At 36.8% G+C, this 24,069-nt stretch overlaps 1 protein-coding gene across 1 annotated transcript in view; it reads right to left on the bottom strand.

The window, feature by feature from the left end:
* Positions 1 to 24,069, bottom strand: part of si:dkeyp-14d3.1 (transmembrane protein 132C) — a 433,321-nt gene that overhangs the window by 160,836 nt on the left and 248,416 nt on the right. The window contains exon 3 of the mRNA XM_056246615.1: positions 21,340 to 21,483. Coding sequence (XP_056102590.1) covers positions 21,340 to 21,483 — 144 coding nt within the window. The remainder of the gene's footprint in view (positions 1 to 21,339; positions 21,484 to 24,069) is intronic.

The following is a 24,069-nucleotide window of genomic DNA, read 5'->3' as shown; positions in this document are numbered from 1 at the left end:
AGCATTATGGTATTTACTAGTCAGCACTGTGTGAGCACAAAGAATGAGAAGGAAAGAGGGAAAAAACAGCAAAACTGAATAACAGAATAATCATGAGGGTTTTTTTTTCAGGTTTCAAATCAATAAACTGCAATCAAGGCTTAAGTCACTGTGTTCGCAAAAGTCTATAGCAGTGGCTGAAAAGTTAGCTGACATGTTTTTAGAGAGCAAACTTAAAGTGCCGGAAGTCATTTATTTTCATTAAGAATTGTCGATTTGAGGCGTCATGACTGACTGCGACCATTGACAATGCAACAAAGTTGAGTTTAATTTTATGCAAAAGCTCAGCGATGTGATACATCAACTATGGAAGCAAAGAATCCTGAAACAGGATACAACGGTCGAAAAAGAAAACATAATAATAAACAACAGTGAACGGCCATTTATGAATGTTGTAAGAAAGTGGAATGTATTCCATACCTTTCTGTATTACTGACTGTTGTCCCTGACAAAGAATCTCCTCCATTAGTTCTGTTCCATGTGTTCCATGTTTCATACTGTAGTTCTGTTCTATAGTACATAATCCTGGTTCCATATTTATCATATCACTATGCATTTATCTCACATCAATCTCATGATATTTTCTAAAATCAATATTTCATGTCCATTTCTTTAGTTATTTTGGTAAGCAACAGTGTAATAAGTGAGATAATATCAGTCAGTTGCTGTCCTCTGATCACATTATCCCTTAAAGGGACAATGTGTACTTTTTTATGTATTTTTTTATTTAAAATTAATATTTTTATTCATAAATATGTCCTCAATGGTGTACAAATACCTCTGCCAATTATTTGACTTATCCTCGTAAACGAAGAATTTATTATCTTTATATACATGGGACAGGTAGCTCCACGGAGGCTTCCATGTAGTTCCGCCATCTTGAAAAACTATAATAGCAGAGAGGGACAAAAAGTAGGCCAACACGTTTCCACAACTCGTTTTCGTTCAGAGCCAGCGTGATGTAACTGAAAGCAGCAGAAACGGAGGAGCAGAGCAGTGAGAGGCGCTTGTCACTGCCCCGGCAAGTTTAAAAGGCTGCATTGCAAATCCTCGTCGCCAGAAAAGTCCAAACTAGATTGTAAAATTAAACGTGAACGGAGATTACAAAAAACACGAGTTAATGTCGGGATAGCTTTTTCAAGGAGGATAGAGCTAATGCAGGAGAAAGATTTCAAAAGAGTCCTTTTGAAAATTAAGTCCTGCTTTCTTCTCGACAGGTAAGTCAATGTTACAGTCTTAATTACAAGCTTTTTAACAAGCTTTTCAACCTTTGTTTGGTTGTGTACTTTATTATATAGACAGATGTTCACCCGAACATCTTTTATAGACCTGTTCACCCGAAGGAACACTCGACGAAGTGCTATTAGAAGACATCCTGTCATAGCTTTTTGGTACATAATGGCTACCGTAGATGCAACGCGCATTTGCAAAAGCTAGGCGCTAGAGAGCACAATTTGTTTGATTGCAAAATACATTTTCACCGCTAGAAGGGAGAAATTCCTACACATTGTCCCTTTAAATATTACACTTTTTTATTTAAAATTTAAAAAAGAACTGTTTTCTATTTGAATATATTTTAAAAATGTAATTTATTCCTGTTACAGCAAAGCTGAATTTTCAGCATCATTACTCCGGTCTTCAGTAACTGGGTTCATTTCAAAGTTCGCAAAAAAACAAACAAAAAAACCCAAACAAAAACAAATACGAATTAGGTGCGTTTCCATCAAGCGGATGATGGTGGAATTGGTAACCTAGTAACCAACAGTAAATAAAACACCATCAGCGGAAGTCAATCACGTGGGTTTAATGTTCACTACGTCCGAATTCATTCGGCAAATAAGTTTCCATCATTATTCGCATTAACTCTTTTTCGCACAAGTCAAAAACCACTGCAAGCGAGCGTAAAAACTTTTTTGGCCCGAAATTTGGAGTTTCCATCACTCGTTTCTGATGCAATAGGCCTACTTCAAAATGCGCATAAAAAACATAGCTAGTGACACATGATCCTTCAGAAATCATTCTAAAATGCAGAATTTCTGCTCAAGAAATTGTTCTTATCATCAATGTTGAAAAATCTTTACAATAAGGTTTCATTTGTTAACATTAATTCATGTATTAACTAACATGAACTAATCATAAGCATTACATTTGTTACGGTATTTGTTCATCTTTGTCAACGTAAATAAAAATACAGCTATTCATTGTTTGTTCACATTAGTTCACAGCGCATTATCTAATGTTAACAAATACAATTTGATTTTAATATTAGTAAATATTGGATTTAACATTAACAAAGATTTTAAAAAAGCTTATTTTTCAGTTCATGATTTCGATGGTCAACTTTAGACATGCTACTAACTATAAGTAACTTTGCAACTACATGTCAACTAACTCTCATTAGAGTATTAGTAGACTGTTTGGTTTGGGTTAGTAGAATAAATTGACATGTAGACTATGTTGCAAAGTTACTTAGTAGAATGTCTGTTGTGGAGCATCACAATAAAGTGTTACCTATTTTTATAAAAAGTTAAATTATTAACTACAGTTTAGTTCATTAAACGATCAGCATGTCTACAACTCCTAGAGGTAATAACCCACTGTTCAGCCTTCGACTCGTAACTGCAGCAATGCAACAGGCTACTAAGAGGACACAAGGGATGATTCAAATAAAGCATTAACAAGTCTGAAAGCGCAATGAACAGCAAGACCTGCGATTAGACAAGCTGTTTCATTCTTGTTTACAAGCTTGTAGTAATCACACATGAGACCTGTAAAGCTGCCAGTTTGTTCAGGCTCAGTGTGAACAACAGACACCTAAGTAGCACGGCTGCTAACATCTGAGGAACAACTGGAGGAGGCTGGTTAGATCACTTAGTTTGGTTAAGATTCATTAGTATAGGGTAAACGCACACAGCTATAGTTTTACATATGTCAGCTCTTTTATTCGTAGTGTCACTCTTCCTATTGCTTTTTCATCCTTCGCTCTCCCTCAGAAGCCTTTCGCCTGTGAAGGTGAGGTTGTGCAAAGCACTTTAACTTTCTCCTGCTTTTAACGCTAATGAGTTTCCCTACAAATTACTACTGATTTAATTACACACACACGGGCTTGTTTGTCAGCAATAACAGGAGAATGTTCCGACGTTTTCTGTCAAATAAACATATGTAGCAACTATTAGCATGTAAAGGAGGGTAAATGTATCATTTTGACTGATCGAGCTTAGAATGAAAATAGAAAAGACTTTGATGTCTGCAGATATGCGCTCACACACACACACACACACAGCGGAACAACCAAAGATGTACCCGGGAGGCTTGCCACAGAAATGAGACATTGATTTGTAATTGGAGGCATTCGGTCATGAAATCTGTGGACTAATTAAAGAAAGTGAACTTAATGACAAACATTTACATATTCTTCCTGCGAGTTAGCCTGCTCCACCAGCGGGCATTAATCACAATCTGCATCCGCTAAAACCAAATGGAAAATCAACAGTCTAAATACATCAGCATTAAGGCAAAAGTAATAGGATATTTGTGAGGGTGTGTGTGTTTGCGTCTGTGTCCGGACATGGTAAAGACGTTTTTATAGCAACCAGGCTCATGTATTGATCAAACATTGGCACAAACAATAAGAGAGAAGAATAGGTATATTCAGTTGTTATTTAGAAATACGGTACCAACAGGGGCGATTCTAGGATTTTTTCAACTGGGGGGCACAAGAGGGGCCACAATTATTACAGAGGGGCCATTCTTATGTTGTGTATTTATGTAGAACTGTAGATATCCAAATCATTTCAAGTTCAGTAAGCTTTAAAATCAGCAATAAACAGTGATACCCTATTATCTTTTAATAGCAGTTATTCACTGCTCAAAATCAAAACAATAAAACACAATTTATATTATCTTTTCACTTTACAAAAGTGAAAGAAAAACTGTAATAAATAAAATAATCCAATGTATTAGTGTACAACTCACAAATAATAATAGAACAGCCTTATTTATATAAATGCATAATTATATTAATCATTCATTTAATAAATACACAATTAATGAATTCATATAACTGTAATAAAATTGTAATAAATCTTTTTTAAATCCTTGATTATGCTGCGATGGAATATGCAGGATATTTATGCAATTTTATGTGATGAAATTGCGGGAACTTGCAAAAACTGCGGTTTGATGAAAAAGAGAGAAAAAGTGATTCCCTAACACCCTGTTCTCACTAGGCTACTATCTTAATGTAAAGAGCTATTTCTTATTACTTCCTATGATAAGCAAGCATACTACATCACAGAAAGTGCTGGAATATTTCATTTTGTTTTATTTCAGACCTTAATAAACACATGGCTCAAACTTACAAAACATTGATGAGTCAAACAAGTTCTGTAGCTTTACAAAAGGAATATGCTACAACTTCTGTAAAAATGAATTAATGAATAAATAAAATATGAATTTTTTTTTCCTGTTTTACAGCTTTTCAATGATGTTCATGTCGCGTAATTACGTCACTTCATAACGTTCCCATGGCAACAGGGGGGAAACGGCTGCTCTCGTGTAAAGCAAACGCAGCATTTTTCAACTTTCTGCTAAGATATATGTGACTTTTTTTGCAACAAAAATGCGGGGATTATGAAATCATACAAGCCCCGTATATTTTGCGTAGAAATCGGCAATTTATACGGCAAAAGTGCGGCGTATTTGAAAAAATGCCCCCGGCCCGCATAAATATGCGGACTTTGGCTGATTATGCATTGAATCATGCGATCGCATAATCGCGTTTTTCTGGAGGGACTGAAAGGTGATGTTCATAATAATACATTCTAGATGGAATAGCAATTGGCATTTTACAGCACCCTAGTACCAATTTTGGGAACATGCCATAGCTTAACAACCTATTTTTGTGAAATCATACTCGAAATAAAAAAATATTGCAGGACTTGGGACTTTCATACAACTGTGGACATCTATACTTTATTTTTATGAAATAAAGATATTTTATGATATTTACAATATTTAGTTAAACTACACTTGAACAATAACTTTTATCTTACTTCTTAACAGTTGGACAAAAAAAAGTGTTCAATGAGTAGTATACAAATTACATCTAGCCTACAGTAATTTTATACAACAGACATTTTATAAAAAATATATCAATAAAACCTAAATCAATGTATTCGGTATTGGACATCAATTTAACATTGACATTAGAGTTGAATTTACATTGAATTTTGGTCACCCGACGTCGCAACTAAAATTTAACCAAATATCAACGTCTTATGACGTTGTGTGCCTGCTGGGAATAATCTGTTATGTCTCATTTAACAGACGCTTTTATCCAAAGCAACAAGTAGGAGAGCATTTAACACACTCGACACAATCCGGCGCGACGTGAACCCATACGGGTTCTGTTGTCTTACACGTCTTACTGCGTTACAGTAGGTTAAAGCATAACAAGGAAACTTTACGTGTGATTCATGTCATCGCGACATACTGTAACACATTATACTTACAGTGTGTGTCAAAAAAATGATGTAATCGTCCTCTGCTTTTTTTCTGGGGTGCATGCATGGAATACATTAGACGGCCAAACTGCAACTAAACGAACACGAAAATTCGCAAGAGCAACAAGAGATTTGAAGCTCATGGCAGACGCGCCCAATAGATGCTTCGCGCTGTGATTGGCTGAATGTTAGTTCACTCAAGTCTAAGTAACAAATCAGAGAACACGGGCGGAAATATTGGCGCTGGGTCAAAAAAAAATGAAAAAGAAATAGAAAAAACTCTAGCTCGCTATTCTTGGTCCTCGTTGAGAAGCATCGCAACGCGGAATCATGAATTATTCTACTACAAACTGAAAGATTATGATTTGAATTTTTGAATGACAGACAACTAGAAGGGTGGGGGCACACCGGGGGGCCAATCAGTTTTCAGGAGGGGCCAGTGCCCCCATGGCCCCTCCCCTGTCTACGCCACTGGGTACCAATCACATCTGCATAAAAAAAATATTCCTTGTGGGATGATGTGAAATGCACCAGATCACAATTCACGGTGCGATGCGATGCGAATACAAAAACGAGTATGTTTTTTTTTTGTTTATTAAAAACATTTTTTTCATTCAAATCATTCTGGTGAAAGAAAAGTTCCCTTTATCGAAGAATCCCACATATATTAAAATACATACCATACCACTATGTGCTACAGATGATGCATTCTCTCTCATATGGATCAGTATCGTACCCATGCCTCAGGCACATTATAGTTCATTTACACATAAACAAGATAACAAACTATAAAACTATCAAATATATATAATATATTAATTGCAATGATTTATAACACTTTCTAAAATGAATTATAGGCTACAGGTGTTCACACTGCAAGTCTTAGTGCTCAATTCCGATTTATTCCTCAGATCAGATTTTTTTGTATAGCTGTTCACATTGTTGTTATAAATGTGGCAAATATAATATCTAGTGAGAACAGATTATGGTCCTGAACTGCCCCTCATGTGCAAAAGAACGATAAAAAACATCACGCAACACGCTGTTGTGCAGAAGTAAACACCGAAAACATTAAAGTAAGTGATTACGCATTCATTTCTGGTGTGCCGCCAAAGCCAGCGAATTTAAGTGCATGCAATATAAAAAACAAAGAAGACGATGTGAAAGGAGAGCAGAGTCGAGAGTAGAGTTTTTAAACATCTATGATATGAGCCCTCATATTTTGCTTGTAGAGCTGTCACTGTAATACTTATGAGCTCTGACACATCACTGTCCTTCCACTGACTACCTTTCGCAACTCGATAATGTCAGGTATGTAAAATCTTTGAAGTGACTCCCATGAGCGCAGAATTGTGACGAATGTCGATTTAGAGTGACGTAAAAGTAGCATGAATTCCGATATGACTGTTCGGACTGATATAGGACCACATATGGAAGTGGCACAAATCAGAATTGAATTGGATTTGGGCCACAGTTACATGCAGTCTGAACATAGCTATAGACAAGCTAAAAAGGAAAAACTACCAAAAAAAGAGACAATATCATTTTACAGCAATTCTAATCTATCCTTTAATTTAAAAATAAAAAAAATAAAATTAAATCACCCTACAGGACAAAAAAGGTCCCTTATTCGAAGAATCACACTTATTAGGACAAATCCCATACATGCTACATCATGAAAATGTTAGGGTTGTAATGATACCCTCATGTCACGATTCGATACATATGCCGATACTGAACTCACGATACGATATTATTGCAATACTCCAAGACATATGATAAAGGTTTACCAAAAAATGTACTGTTGATTATAAAACGGTTAGTTCCAAACCTTGATTCTGATTGGTCAATAGCTGTGCTTTATTCATGACAAAACACGGCTATGACCGCTTCACCCAACGGTTCTATTTATCACTGCGCAACACCCTTAGCAACCACCCGTATCAACATAAACGGAGATGTTCAAATAAATTTAAATAAACAACAATGAAAAAAATGTATCTCTTGTTAGGCAGCATTCTAGCACCTAAATTAATAACATTAATAAAATAGATAAAATAGGCTACCTATCAAAATATGTGCCCTTGTGTTTTTATTTATGTAAATATTTAGTAAGGTTTATCTATAAGTGCAGAGAGAAATTAACGGAATAAACGGAAAATGAACGTTAATTGAGAGATAAGCTATATTTGTGTGAGGAAATATTACATTCTGTGTTGTAAAAAAAAAATGAAACAAAGTTTGAGAACGGTTGTTGTTTTTATTTGAGCTTTCATATTACACATTGGAACGTTGTTGCTGTTCACAGTCAGGGATTTTTTTTTTCTAGCGGAAGGAAGGCTTTTAGTCATTTTACTTCATGAAAGTTGCACTAATACATATTTTTTTTTTACTTTAATATTTTTATTGTGTGGTAAACGTTTTATAAAAGCAATAAGGTACTCGAGGCTAGTGCTGTATCGTGAATAAGTCACGGCTGAAGGGGTTGCAGGCACTCCGCTTCGCGTCATGCCTAACAACGCCCTTCAGCCGTGACTTATTCACGATACAACACAGCCTCTCGAACCTTATTGCTTAATTAAAATGGTAAATTTGATATTACATTGGGGGTGTAAATGAATAGACTTGTACTTAGTGCAGGTAACTCAATAAACAGGAATGGTAACACCAGAATAAATCTAGCATTATCAGGACTAGGGTTGCAACATTCCATGGGAATAATGGGAATTAATGGGAATTTGGGGGAACTAACTGGGAATTCATTGTAATGTAATCGATCATTTTCAGTTCACCGGCCAGTTACTTTCATGTATTTCGGGAGAAACTGATGAATTCACGCGCTGTAATAACTTAAATCCAACAGACAGGAATCTCTGAACTGCGGCCCAAACACGGCGCCCATCTCACGTTACAGATCAAGATAACTTATAAAGGTTTTTAAACTACAAAACAAACTCACTTACACATATTTGAGAATCGGAATAGAAGAGAGTTTATGACATGGTAAGCAAGTGTGTTAATATTTAGAAATAAAAGCACTAAATCTGTCATACTGCACTATTTTGGCTGTGGTGAATCACGTGCCAAGCATGGGGGGGGGGGGGGGGGGGGATGGGGGGACATCGCGATGTCGGCTAAACATGTTGATATCGTCCATCGGCCCAACCCTAGTAAGAATACTAATGCAATGGCATGAACAGATACATAAATAGTAAGGCTAGCTAAACAACTGGAATGATCTTGAAAACATATTGCAGGAGGCAGAGAAAAACAGCCACATGAGGTAGCTAGCATCTGCCTTATGTGGTAAATAAAGTTATGCTAGCTCATTTAGCATCTAACTTATCAGCATTGCTACTAGATGAATACATTTGTATGTGATGTTTGCAATTTAAACATTTAATAAATATATTTCCCCATAATATCATCAAAACTTACTTCACTTTGTTTAGTCCACAGGCTCAAATGTGTGCCTTCAATAGTCTTGTGCTTTGGGCTTCTGTACATGTGATGGAGGCATGCACAGTGCCAGTAGGGGGTGTGGTCTCAATAGCCATGCAGTAAGCAGTGTTCTATGTGCATGTGATTGAGGAATGGCATGGATATTCAAGTGTATTTGAATGGCATCTGTTTGTTTTAGTCAAGATTATGCTAAAATATACTTTACTCAACTATATTTAAGTTCCCTATGAAGAGCCAACCCTCAACTTTGAAAATTCCCACTTTATTCCCGTTTATTCCCATAAATTCCTGTTAATTCCCATAAATTCCCATTAATTCTCATGGAAAGTTTCCATCTTTGAAAATTCCCAGAATTTTGCAACGCTAATCAGGACCCACAAATATTACCCATTGCAGTAATATACATTATATTTAAAATTATATATAGTAGTTTAAAGGTGCCCTAGAATGTGAAATTGAATTTATCTTGGCATAGTTAAATAACAAGAGTTCAGTACATGGACATGACATACAGTGAGTCTCAAACACCATTGTTTTCTCCTTCTTACTTAAATCTCGTTTTTGAAAAACACCCCTGAAAAATAGGCGAATCTCCACATAACACTGACTGTGACGCAACAGTCGGGATCATTAATATGTACGACTCCAATAATTTGCATATGCCAGCCCATGTTCAATGCCAGGCGGAACTGCGCAGCCGAAGCATAGCCGTTGCTCAGTGTTTGGATGTACACATGAACACAAAAGTATTTTTTATTTCCTTCATCCGAGCCTCTGAAGAAACAATGGGTTAATTTTATTTTCTCTGGAAATTTCCAAACATTTCACTGACGACTGTTTCCTCAACTTGGGCCAATACAGAGCTGGCCTCGGATCGAGCTACCAAGCAACACTTTCTGATGTGTAATTGTTCAAGTTCAGACAGGTAATCTTTCTCTCAAAATCGTTCAATACTGTTTATGCATTAGTAAGTCAAGCCAGTGACTAAAATATCAACTTCACATCGTTTCTTTTAGTAGGATGAAAAAAAAAAACGTATTTAAATTGTTTGTGAATAAATTATATACAGAAAGCGATCAAAGAACAATCTTTCCACAGCGCGAGTTTATCTGGACACTTGCCAAACTCGTTATGAATTCAATGACGCACGTTACACTGCACAACGAAGCTCTTACTGTATTTACATGATCGTGTTTGCATTGGTGAAAGCATTAGAGAGAGTGCAGAAACTGCATTGCAATGATAAGATCTTCATGATAATCTTCATGCTCGCGATCAAGTGATCTGCTTGCTCAATGCTCAGTCATCACGGCAACATTGTAGGCCTATGTGATGGGAATAGATCTAAATACTTTAAAAACATCTCACGATTCGTTAATCTCGATAGCTGTAATAGTAAAAACGTATAATAGCTGTAGTAAAATTATTCGAGAGAGTTTCACATGTAATACATAGCTATTTCATATGCAAGCATGTCAGCCAATCACAGCAGAGGCCGGTTACACTGAATCCCACAGCAGACACGCCCCTTCAAACAGAGCGTTCAAATCAGAGGCTAAAATCAGGCTAGGAAAAATGCCTTTTATTTCTAAATTATGACTATTTTTGATCTAAAAAACATACTAACATTATAAGGGTAACCCAGGAAACATTATAAAATAATATAAAAAAACCATTCTAGGGCACCTTTAATGTATACTGACACTAAAACTGTCAAATTTTTATTTTGGGGGAATTATACACAATATATATTGTCACTATCCACGATACATATTGATGCATTTTTGTATAGCGATATAGTGTGACACTATATATTGTTACACCTCAAGAAAATGTCCAATCATACAAATGCTAATTATTGTCCATGTGCATTGACAGGTTGTGGTTCATTTACTGTACAACAAACAAAAAGGTTAAGTCCATTTCGTTCAGTTTTCTGAGAACTAAAATTTATGTTAATCCACAATAACGACCATGTAGTCTATTATTCAAAGAACTTCCACCTCATTTTCATTACTGATCCACTTTTTCAATCAAAGATGTTTAAAACACCTGCGTGTGTGTGTTTGTGCCTGCTGTGAGCTGTATTATCAATGTGGCATCAAAATAAACTGCTGATTAAAATGGACCCAGCATGGCGTACGCACGCTTGCATGCGCAGTAGTCTGCAGTATCTGTGTGTGTGTGTGTGTGTGTGTGTGTGTGTGTGTGTGTGTTTGCATATCTGCATGTGTTGCTTTCAGTGCTCATTTCTGATCATATTTCCCTCCAGGGTTTCCCATGCCATGCATTCAAAAGCAGACAAAGGCAATTTACTTTATCTGGGACCTGTGGATAAAGCAATCTCCTTGAAGACAAGCACAGCCCTGAAAATGGGAAGCCGTTACGGAGAGCAACAGGTGGTTTGGAGTTGGAGGAGAGAGACACGTGAGAGAGAGAGAGAGAGAGAGAGAGAGAGAGAGAGAGAGAGAGAGAGAGAGAGAGAGAGAGAGAGAGAGAGAGAGAGAGAGAGAGAGAGAGAGAGAGAGAGAGAGAGAGAGAGAGAGAGAGAGAGAGAGAGAGAGAGAGAGAGAAGAAAGGTTAGGGAGAGGAAAGAAGGAGGAAGATAGGGCCTAGAAATGGCTTCCCTCGGCACTTGCTTTGTCAGATACAATTTACATCAGCCCAGCTCCAGTTCAGGTGCTGCTGTCTCCTGGAGAAATGGACTAGGATGTGTGTGCAAAAGTGTGTGAGAGTGTGTGTGTTCTCACGACTCTGATGGCCAATTCTGGCTGTTGAAGTGTGAACTATTATGGTGTTGTTGTGTGAAGTGTCAACAGTCCTCAAAAACTGGGGTCAGAAACCTTCTTGACTCAAAGTGCCATTTTTTATTTTTCTTGTTCACTGTGCCATATCAAACCAATTTCTCCCTACCATTTATGCACTACCGTTCAAAAGACAGGAAGACTTTTTTTTTTTTTTTTGGAAAAAAAACTAGTGCTTTTATTCAATAAGGATGCATTAATCATCAAAAGTGACAAAGTAATGGCATTCACCATTTTACAAAGGTATTTTCTTTCAAATAATTGATTTCAAATTAGATAACACAAAAATATTAAGTTGCACAGCTTTCCAACTAATAACAAAAAGCAATGTTTTGGAGCAAAACTGGAGTAATGATGCTGAAAATTGAGCTTTAACTTTAAAGGAATAATTTACCTTTAGAAATATATTAAAATAGAAAAAAAACATATTTTAAATTATAATCATATTTCACAATATTATGGTTTTTACTGTATTTTGTATCTACAATATAATGTAAAAAGTAAGCTAAAATGTAATGTAAATATAATGTAAAAATGTAAACTGAGCGAATATTCAAGCGTCTAACTAGACGCGTATTTGACGCTCTATTCGCGTTCGGTGTGAACACACCATAAGACCAAATTTATACACATTATCTTGCAATAATGAAAGTTCAAAGTTAAAGGGGTGGTTGATTATAATTTCACTTTTCTAACTTTAGTTAGTGTGTAATGTTGCTGTTTGAGCATAAACAACATCTGCAAAGTTACAACGCTCAAAGTTCAAAGCAAAGGGAGATATTTGCTTTTAAAGAAATCGTTTTTTAAGGACTACAACAAACGGCTGGTAGGAACTACACGAGCTTCCTCCCGGGTTAGTGACATCACTAACCCTAAAATTTACATAAACCCCACCCCGGGAACACGCAGTCCATGTTGAGAAGAGGAAGAGCTGTTGTAGTCAAGCACATTTGTGAGTCAGCTCAAACCGTAGCATCCGTCTTTTCACATACAATAGAAAGTCACTCTGTGTGCATCTCACAACAGTTCCTATACGAGCGATTTATAGATTATCCTAACAGAATATGCAAATTGAAGATAGTTAACTCCACATCAGCAACATAAATTCATCAACTAACCATTCAGAGATGTCCTGTTGCTTCTACATGTTGTCACTTCTTCTTAGTCTCTCCATCTTTGTCTGACTCCGGTTTAAACATAAAAGGCAGAACAGTTTCTGACATTTTAGCGTGTGTCTGCGTGAGGTAATCGGAGCTGCTAACACACACTCTTAAAGCTCCGCCCACTGTGTCGAGAGCTGTAGCTCATTTGCATTTAAAGGGCCAGACACAAAACGGTGCGTTTTTGCTAACCCTCAAAAAGTGACAACTTTAACATGCTATATAAAAATATCTGTGGGGTATTTTGAGCTAAAACGTCACATACACACACTGGGGACATCAGAGATTTATTTTACATCTTGTGAAAAGGGCATTATAACACCCCTTTAAGTTAGTGCTAGTTAGCAATGCTTACCCAAGAGTCTGTCCAAAAAAGGAAAATGTCATTTCTATCATGCACAGTATCACAAATCCCCACCAGCACACATATGACCAAAATCCACTTGAAGGTTGACTAAGACCTTGATCGTATCATTATTTCAGTACATGATACATTTTTATCATGTTTTTAGTTTTAATATGGATGAAGCACAGCTTGAGAAGATTAATTTTTGAATATGTCAAGTAGTCAAAAGTGCTGCTAATCGAATAATCTAATCATCCATAAATGAAAAAGACTGAAAATACAGCAGTTTCTAATTAAGACTGTGAACTGATCTCATAGTCTTGATCACGAACAACACGACTACTTCGTTTCAAGCGACGGCGACAACAACTCGACTCATTGTCCTGAGGATGCATATGGTTTAAATGATGTGTGCTCTTTTCATTCGACTGTAATGCAACGTGATTGCTGTAATCATCCCCTGTGGCTCTGTTCGGCGGCTCTGAAATAGGCCAGCACGCCATCACAGGTCTGTGTCTTTTGACTGTCCGTGGTGAATTATCTGAACATTACGGCACTAATAACCGCGCAGAGCTAATGGAGACAGATGAGGAACCAGAGTGAGTTGATGAAAATAGTTTCGTTTAACGATTGGAGCTGGGAGCCTTAACGACACAAGACGTCTCCTCCACATTTTCTGGGACACAGAGTAAAATAGTTGACCTGACATTTTATGCATGGGTGACGTCTTGTAGTTTTCTTACATATAAAGATGAATCATTAAGGACCCGCTATCATATAAGCGCATTAAATTACCCGGAGAGGTCGTATAGTCCCAGAATGTTGTCAGGGTGGTCATGTCCTTGCAGAGACACTCCCATGTGGAATCATATACATGGAGCGACTGCGTCTTGAGCCCTTTGTCGATTAGAGCAAAATCATAAAAGTACAGTTCAACCAAAACTGAAAATTCTGTCATCATTTACTCACCCTCGTGTCGTTCCCACATGAGTTTTTCCCTTAGTCAAAAATAAAAGGAGATGCAGAAAATAGGTGTCCTGAGAAACCAAAGTCAGGTGACCAGCGCATGCTTTTTAACCAATCAGAACATAAAGGAACTTTCTTTGGAACATTAAGGAAGTGTTCACATTTGGCGTCTTTTTTGACAAGAAAAAAAAAATGAATAGGGCGCTTTTTTAGTATTAAAAAGAAAAACTGGTAGGGTAACAGCATATATATACAACATATATTTTTTAAAAATTTTCATAGCCATATTTTACTTGTTATGGAAATGACAGGTCTCGCTACTCACTTGACATTGGTCAGCTGTCAAAAAGTTTTTTTTTTCCAGAAAGGTTTCACTTTATTTAACTTGAAAAGACCCTCTGAGCTGCAGAAAAAGACGTCGGTGGTGGCGTTTAAAAAAGCGGTTTAAAAAACACGATTTACTCCATAGGATTTTAATGTAAAACAGACGCTGGCAGCTTCAAAAAAGACGCCAAGTGTGAACAATGCCCTAAGTCAGTCAGTTCACTTGATTAACCTCAAATCAGTGATGAACTTGACATTGTCTGTGGCAGGGTCACGGGAATGAACTGATTACTGATGATTACATGGACTGATTACTAGTGTTAAAGGGTTAGTTCACCCAAAAATGAAAATTATGTCATTAATGACTCACCCTCATGTCGTTCCAAGCCCATATGACCTCCGTTCATCTTCGGAACACAGTTTAAGATATTTTAGATTTAGTCCGAGAGCTTTTTGTCCCTCCATTGAAAATGTATGTACGGTATACTGTCCTTGTCCAGAAAGGAAATAAAGACATCATCAAAGTAGTCCATGTGACATCAGTGTGTTAGTTAGAATGTGTTGAAGCATCGAAAATACATTTTGGTCCAAAAATAACAAAAACTACTTTATTCAGCATTGTATTGTCTTCCGGTTCTGTTGTCAAGCCGTGTTCACGAGTCCGCAGTGACGCTGGTGACGTAAGACGCTGCTGACGTGTTATCTGGTGAATGGCTACAAGTATGCAACATGCAACATGAAATGACATATTGATCAACGCGACATGGCGCTAAAACGTAAAACTACTTACATCAAGCTCCATTTACAAAATTGGCATGCCAGGTTGGCCTCTTTCCCCTAGCCATGACCGCATTCATATTCCCCTCTTTCGCTTCCTCCTCTTTTTATCAGCCCACATAAAAACCACAATTGCCAAAGTGCGATTCATTTTGCGCATGCTGATGACATTTTTTTCTTCTATAGCATCTTGCATCGTAGCCCACAATTCAATAGGCGTCATCATCGTACAGTCTACATACATGTCGTACCCAAGTTCTTCCAAGATTTATGTCGTACAGTGTGATTTGTAATGATCTTTATAGGATTGCCGGAATCGCACAGTCTGTATACAGGCATTAAAGATTATGATTAAAGAGGTCAAGGTTTTGGAGATCATGAGGTTGAAGGGAAGGAATCTGTCTTGTTTCCCAGAATCATTATTCTTGTTTAAGAACATTTAAACCACCTCAAGCTTCGCCATCGAGCTTCAAAGTTCGGTCTAAATCCAGCTTTCTGTGGCATACAAGCTGCTTTTGATTTAGCTTTACCAAAGCGAAACTCTGTCTATGGTATGTATGCGCAGGTTTTCGCATGTCTGCGGGACGCCCCTGGCAAACATCAGTAATAAAAGAGATGGTGAACTCTTGTTCAAAACTCAATATTCCTCTGACCTTCCTCACACAAACAAAAAGCTGCCATGCAAGAGACAGATTCAACAAACGTACATGGCACACCCTGTACAGCAGCAGCAAAAGCTGCTGACTGCACACAAACACACAACCACATCCTGCTTCCCTTCTCTCTTCCTTTTCCTTGTGTCATCCATTCTTTTTTGTCTCTGCATGCATGATGCAATCTCATTTCTTCCCAGTATTTCTCTCTCTTTCTGTCTCTGTCTGTCAGTATCTCTTATTCTCCAGTCACACCTTTCATAAAGGGCAGGGTGAAAGGTGCCCACTGAAGGTAATAGCAGGCCTAATCAAATTTCCCCCACCGAGAAAAGAACAGGAGAATGTAATAAAGGAAAAGAGGTGGGAACTGGAGCGGATCAACCTGCCCCGTCGTCCATCCACACCAGGACCTTGTCCCTCCATCAGTGATGAAGAAAATGAAAAAATGCAAGAGAATATTGAAGAAAGCAGAAACTGAATGACAGGTGCGGCATGGTGATGGAAACCGATCCAACACTGGAGTAACGAGAAAGAGAAGAGATGAGAGAGAAGTGAGAAAATGGAACGAGAGAATGACAGGGAATTTACTAAAAATGGTCTCTGCCGATAGTGTAATTTACTTGGACGTGCTGTGCTGTTTTAGCGCCTTGTTCACTAAAGAAAATTGCACAAATGTGATCACAAAAACTGTGTGAAATGCAATTTGCACACCATAATGCCCAATTTTGTGAGTCCTAGGTTAATTTATCATTTTGATAATTTGAGGCTTTGATGGTAATTGACTGATTATAACATCTAAAAAACTCAAATGTATTTTTTCACTGCCTTTTCAGTTTGAAGCATTTCTATTTACTTTTTTTCTGTCATTAAAGGGACCTTTTACTTTAGCATTTTTTACAAAAATCCAGCAAGTGACAGCAATGATATTTATAATGTTGCAACAGATTTCAAATAAATGCTTAAAATCTAATTAATGAATTTATGAACAGAATTATGTGACACTGAAGACTGGAAGAAGGACTGCTGAAAACTCAGCTTTGTCGTCACATAAATTACATTTTAAAATATTTTACAATATTACTGTTTTACTGTATTTCTGACCAAATAAATGCAGCCTTGCTGAGTATAAGAGACTTCTTTCAAAAACATTTAAATGGAAGCAACCCCGAAACTTTTGAATGGTAGTGTATGCAATATAATCACATGAATAATATTATAAATATTTTCTTTTATATCACATACTGTAATAAAATTACAGTAGCAAAAATATTGTTATTGTGAAAATATATGAGGTTTTAATGTCAGAGCAGGCTGTGTATATAAAAACACAAATATCAATCATCATTCATTTCAATTATTATTGATTTACCAATCAATCATTTACCATGATCATTTTTAATGTGTGCATTACAATGAAGAATGAAAAAAACCTTCAAGTATAAGATGTAAGATTGTGTACAAGTATTGATCATGTTAATAATGTTTTAACGCATGCATCAAACATGATACATACAGCATTAAATGGCTAAAATGCCTAAAGTGTGCTTGTCTACACGGTGCATCTAGATTAATATTCCCATATAGCTCTTCTCCATCATTTGATCTTTGTTTGATTGATTACTGCTGCCATGCTCTTTAGAAAATCTCTTTTAAATGTGTTTAAAGGATAATGACTTAATTTGAATACTCACAGTACAGTATTATTACGATGCAGAACGTGTCTGTTTAAACTGCATTGTGGGTGGTTAATGAGTGAAACAAAGGTGAAGAAACTGTTTAATAAATTTGCCCCTGGATATCTATAAAATGTGCTGGAATTTAACAGAGAATAAAATAGTAGGAAAAAAATAAGATGGAGGGAAAAAGCTGAAGCAATGAGGGAAAGTGAAAAAGGAGCCAGATGAAAGAGGGAAATGGATCATACACAGTAAGCTCAGTGGTGCTTCCTTTGTCTTTAAGAAGTGCCTGCGCCAGCTGGAGAGATTAGAGCTCTGGACATCCCCAAAGACCTAGATTAAAGCTAACATGCTTTATTTAGCCCTAAACTCTTGGTCTTAGATCAATGCCAGACTGGATTAAACAGAAATTTGTCATGTGACATGACTAGGGACTCCCTATTACAAAGGGCAGCTGAGTAACTCGGTTAATATTCCATTCAATTCCACAATATCAGATTAAGAGAAAGCACATTTCTGGTTGTCTGTGATTTTTACTTTCAAGTTTTTCTGGATTGATTAGACTTTGGCATCAAAGAATTGATTAAGCACAACGTTTAACAGCTACTTGAAATATTGTGAGTTTATATGCAGAAACGTGAACTACACGAAAAAAAATAGTTTTTCATTTTACAGATAATACATAGACATTTTGTGCAAGCAACACTTTGAAAATTTGATAATCTTACATTAGGAAATAATTTTGTCATAATTTACTCTCAATCATGTTGTTCCAAACCTTCCAAAACTTTCCTTTTTTCTTCTGTTGAACACAAAAGGAGAATTTGCAGAGAATATATTGGCCGCTATTTTCCATATAATAAAAGTGAATGATGACTGGGGCTGTTAAGCTCCAAAATGATTGAAGTAGCATAATAAAAGTAAAAATAGTTTACATTTATATGTAAAAGAGCAGCCAACGTATTATTTTTACATGGATGAAAAAGTCAAATGTTTGGAATAACATGACGTGAATAAATGATGACATTAAAATTTTTGGGTGAAAGATTACCATAATTATAGGCATGATGCACAATACCACATGAATCCTAAATGAAGTGATCGGATTGATGGTTTGAGTTCCAAATGTCACAAGTTTCAAATCGGAATTGATCTTTGACATGCAGAGTTGCGCACAGTTTCCCGCTGTTGGCGCATACCAACCATCATCCTACCATTGCTTCTTTTCTTTGTTTTAAAAAGCAGAGTTTATCTATTTTTCCAAATTTGGAGATGACGAGCACATGAAGCTTTGTGCCCCTTATATTTAACAAGAAGTAAAAACGCCCCATTCCCGCACTCATTTATGACACTATATTCAACAACAACAGCTTGATCCGTGTGTCATAGGTCATTACGCTACGTTATTGCACATGTGAAAAAATTTTCAGTTTTGGTTTTTAATCTATAATAAAGTGTTTACATCTCCTATCGAACGGATTGGAAAAAGTTTTTTATTCCGATTGTGCTACTAGTAATTAAAAACTCATTTTTAGGGTCCGCGGCTAGTGTTGTGTTATAGCTCGTGGCACAGATGGTCACAATCTAAGCAGCAACATTTAAAAGAAATTTCAGCAAGATTTTTAGTTTTTAGTTTTTAAATGAACGGACATCTTAAGGGACCCTGGATTCCCACAAATGTATATTAAAATCTTAAAGACAGGCATAATAACAGCTTCTCAAACCTATAAAGTGCGCTGGTAATGGGTCATTAATGTTTTAGTATGCTGTTTACACTAATGCTTAGTAGTCTGAGTACTAGGCATGCTGCGATAGTCTGTGTTAACAGTGTTACACAGTGTTCAGCCGCACACCGATTACATCACTTGCCCACAGCGGCACCCCCCTGTGAGGGAAAAACCTTTACTTCAGTTTGAAAAAGAAACATTGTACGAACTATTCAGTTTTGGTGAAATTAGCCCCAAAAAAAGAAAAACTTTACTTTATGATACAGACAAGCTGCGTATACTGCGTTGCAAAAGGTCTGTTTACCAGGGCAGTTTATTTCTGCAATGCCAAGCAGAGCTTCATGATAATGCTGGGCTTAATCTTTCAAGTTTACAGACTTCCACCAAACTGCTTTTAATGCGGAAAATTACACCTGTCAGTACAGAGCCCAGTTCATTAACACTATTTCCAGATCTGTGGAGAAATGCGATTAAGAGCATGATGACACACAAAGACTGCAAATCCACACATAATTACGACCAGTGTGTTTTTTTTTTACTTCTGCATCCATCAACACGGTTTCCTATTTTCCAGATTAATTTAAACATGCAAATAAGATTCGTAAATGGATGACTCAACTTTTGGACGAAGACCCCCTTGGATCACTGATTCAATATTCTAATAGGAAGGAAAAAGGGAGATGCATTGTTAACTAGTTTTTATCTGCCGAAATTAATATACACAAGCAGGCATAGAACAAAAGCAGAACAGCTATTATTTATGTAAAAAGCAATTGATACTAACTCAGAAAAATGTGATGATTAAAGCTAAAGAGTTTTTATTTTTATTTTTATGTTACAGTACAATTTTTTTGCATTTCCGCTTGGTCACACTTACAGAATGGAAGTGAAGCACTTCAGCTTTAATTATCCACTGGATATATGTAAGTTCCGCTTTTAACTACTTCAAAGTAAAGAATGTTCCAAAGCACACTCTTAAGTCCATCACATGGCATTAAATTCCTTCCTTTAATATCTCTGTTGATGTCCAGTTATCCTAATCCCAATATTACTATTTGATGAGTTGAGGGAAATCTTTATTTAAACACATTAAACATGTACAGTGACCCCAAACAGGATTTGGACACTTTTGAAAACTTAAAATCACACTTAAAGATGTAAAACATCCAACATGCAAAACCTTAAAGCAAAAGACATCTGCAAACAAATGCTGCAAGAGCTTTTCTCAGAACTAACTTCACTTTTCAATCAAGTCCCAGGTCATTTTGGAGGATGTGTGAAGTCCATTAAAATAAAGGCCATTATTCTGCTCTGTAATGCAAAGATCAGCTGTGTTTCTCCAATATTGGACACTTTTAAGTCCCAGTAGTTGATTTGTATTTATTTTTTACTTATTATTATTTGTTTTAACCGTGTCCCAGAGACAGATTTTCTAAATAAAAAATGTAAAAATCATCATACAAATAGGAATTACTGTGGCTGCCCTTCAATTTTGGTCTAATATTTGTTTTTCTCCAAAAGTTAGTTTACTTGTTTACCAAAAAAAAAAAAAAAAAAAACCCGTCAGTGAAGAGTTTGAGATGAAACCAATTAAAGAGTTTCAAGACTCATTTTTAATTTTTTTCACCATCATACATTTTTTAAACATAAGTTTCCTAATATATTTTAAGGAGACTGTATATGACCTCATTTAAGGTATTGCTCTGTCTGCAGTGAAATAATAAACACATCATCTTTTTTTTTTTAAAATGCCTCTAATGAGTGCACATACTAATGGACAAACCTGAGACCAACAAGGCAACAACAACATACAAAGCCCTCATACAGAATGCTGGTCTATACTTTATAGCCCACCGCAGTAAGTAAATGACAAGAGCTAGCACTTGGGCTAGTTAACTGACCTCTGTCCATAGCTGGACTCCTTACGGCGACAATGCAGGGTCACAATCCTGTGACCTTCTGTTCTGACATCTTGACTAACCATCCAGAGCGTGGGGTTACTGGGTCGGGCGCCAAGGAACGCCACTCCGTCTTTTAACTTCACCCTGCAGTGTAGAGAAAGAGACAAAGCATAGTGACAAACATCAATGCACTGCAGTAAATACATCACAGAAGCACATATTATACAGAAAGTTGTTTCTTTAAGCAGTTTTGACATTACTAATCGGTTGAATCAGGCATAATCTTAATGTACATAAGCAATGCAACAACAAAAAAATATATATATATATTGTAAAACATCTATGCAGTTATTACACAGCACTTTTCATTGCCATAGAATTACAGATCGTTCTCCACATGACCTATCGCTCTCTGTCATCAATCCCAGCATTACACTAAATAAGAGATTTATATAGAGCTGATTGAGTCCTGCAACTAAGTGCTTTAGTCCCTCTATGGCTTACACTTGACTTACTGGAGAACAATCCACATTTGTATTGAGCATTTAACAGACATCTGTTTAAAACTATTATACGCTTTCATTTTTGTCAGCTCAAGAGCTCTCTTAGTCAAGTAAAGCCTGTAGCAGGTTTTGTACCCAACACTTGAGTTCTGGATAATCTACTCAGATCTATACAGGGCTAATATAAACAGGGCCTGCTTTAAGCACTTCAGATACATTACTTCAATGAGAGATTTTCAAGTCAGAAGATTCAGTTTTCACATCAGATAGTAAAATGACCTTCTAATACTTCATATCTCATACAAATTGTCTACATAAAATCCACAAATCTAGGTTTCAAACGGAATTTTACGTGCAATGTCCACTACCAATAACAGCCATCAGGCATCAGATTTTCAGCATCATTACTCCAGTCTTCAGTGTCGCATGATCCTTCAGAAATTATTCTAATATGCTAATTTGCTGCTCAAGAAACATTTCCTATTATTATCGATGTTGAAAACAGATGTCCTGCTTAATATTTTTATGGAAACTGTAATAAATTTTTTTACAGCATACTTTGATGAACGGAAAGTTTAAAAGAATAGCATTTATTTTTTGTGCCGTCCGTGCTGCTAGTGTGTGCCACCTCTTTTCCCCCAGTGAACATTCACAATGGAAACTCGTAATTACCATTTACCAAGTACAACGACTTTAAGGGTCTCTATAGCGACTAGTAGGACACAATAATCCAGTACTGTGCACACACCCAGAAAAAAAAAAAACATACAAAGGAATAATAGTCTAACTGAAAGAGGTACTGGAGAGAAAGGAGTAGAATTTAGGCCAATTCACCCAGACACACTAGCGTGTCATTGGTAATGAAAAAGCAGAGTGGATGTGAGCTTGAATAGATTCCATTCTCCCCGCGCTCTGAACCGCTCAAGGCCAGCAAAGGTAGAGAGCAACAGAGGTACAGGCCGACCATAAGCCGGTAATAGGATGACAAATGGCCGGCAAACAGCCAATCAAAAGGCTCGGTCGGGGGTGGGACCACATTAGCATGTGACAGGGAGCCATAATTGACCCAGGGGAGATAACAGATGGAGAGGGACCCAAATAAGAGAGGTCTAGCTTGGCCACATATCCATCATTACTAGCCTCCTCTGATCCTTGTAGACCGGTCCTACAATTCATAATTGGTTTCACCATAGGATGTCAATGTGCGTTTGTTCAAGCACACAGTGCTTCATTAAATTTGTTAGAGCTGGTCTGTGAACAGATGTGGTCAGACCGAGAATAATGAGCTGAGTGATGGCAGAGCAGGTATGAGAACAGGAAATATCAACAAATATATCATTATGGTTTGCTATTGTTTATCTTTACTCTCCAGTCTGGAAGGACTAGGGCAAAGGACAACTGCCACTAAATCTGCAGTTGATGTCTGACCAACATGGTGGAAGTTTAAATGGTGGCAGATTGTGGTGTCACAGTACATCAACTCATTACAAGAACGTATTCCTCGCAGAAGCATAATTCCCCCTGTGGCTGAACCCAAGTTTGCAGCTGATGCTCCTTTCAAACTCTATGACTCTGCAGCTCACATAATATCAAATAAAGACAGTCACCCACCCATAATAAATTAACTTTTACTTTTCAAAGACCTGAAAATGCTAAATGTATGCGGACTGTAAAGGACTATTTTATTATATTTATATATATTTTTAATCACATTTTATTATTACATGTCATATTTTATTAACTCTTTCCCCACCTGGAATTTTTTTTTTTTTAGTTGCCAGCCACCCCCAGCGTTTTTGGTCAGTTTCACACAAATATCATGGCTCTTTTTTATCAACAAGGATGAAACATACAAGTATAAAATAAACAAATTATTGTGTCATTCTTTATAAATATCTAATTCAGTCATGAAACTCTAGAGGGCGTAGGCTGATTCTTCTGTTCTTTACATGCAATTGGCAAGCAAACAAATCATTACCACATAGCACAAGCTGATCCTGCAACCAATGAGATTGCTTGCAACATTTAAATAGTCTGGTTCAATGTTTGCTGAAGGCTACTCCTGCAATACACTATCAAACTTCCTCTGACACCCTCCACTTCCCCCAGCTCCACCTGCCTATAGATCTGCAACAGGATTTATGCATGTCTATTAATGCTGCAGCTTAATGTCTGTGTCTATTAGCAGTAGCAAGTCCATACTTGCTCTGCAGCAGCAATAATTAGC

Source organism: Rhinichthys klamathensis, unplaced genomic scaffold (assembly GCF_029890125.1).
Source record: "Rhinichthys klamathensis goyatoka isolate OS25496 unplaced genomic scaffold, OSU_Roscu_1.1 h1tg000040l_1, whole genome shotgun sequence".
Taxonomy (NCBI): domain Eukaryota; kingdom Metazoa; phylum Chordata; class Actinopteri; order Cypriniformes; family Leuciscidae; genus Rhinichthys; species Rhinichthys klamathensis.
Note: the sequence above shows the minus strand (reverse complement) of the source record. Positions and strands in the feature narration are given on the sequence as shown.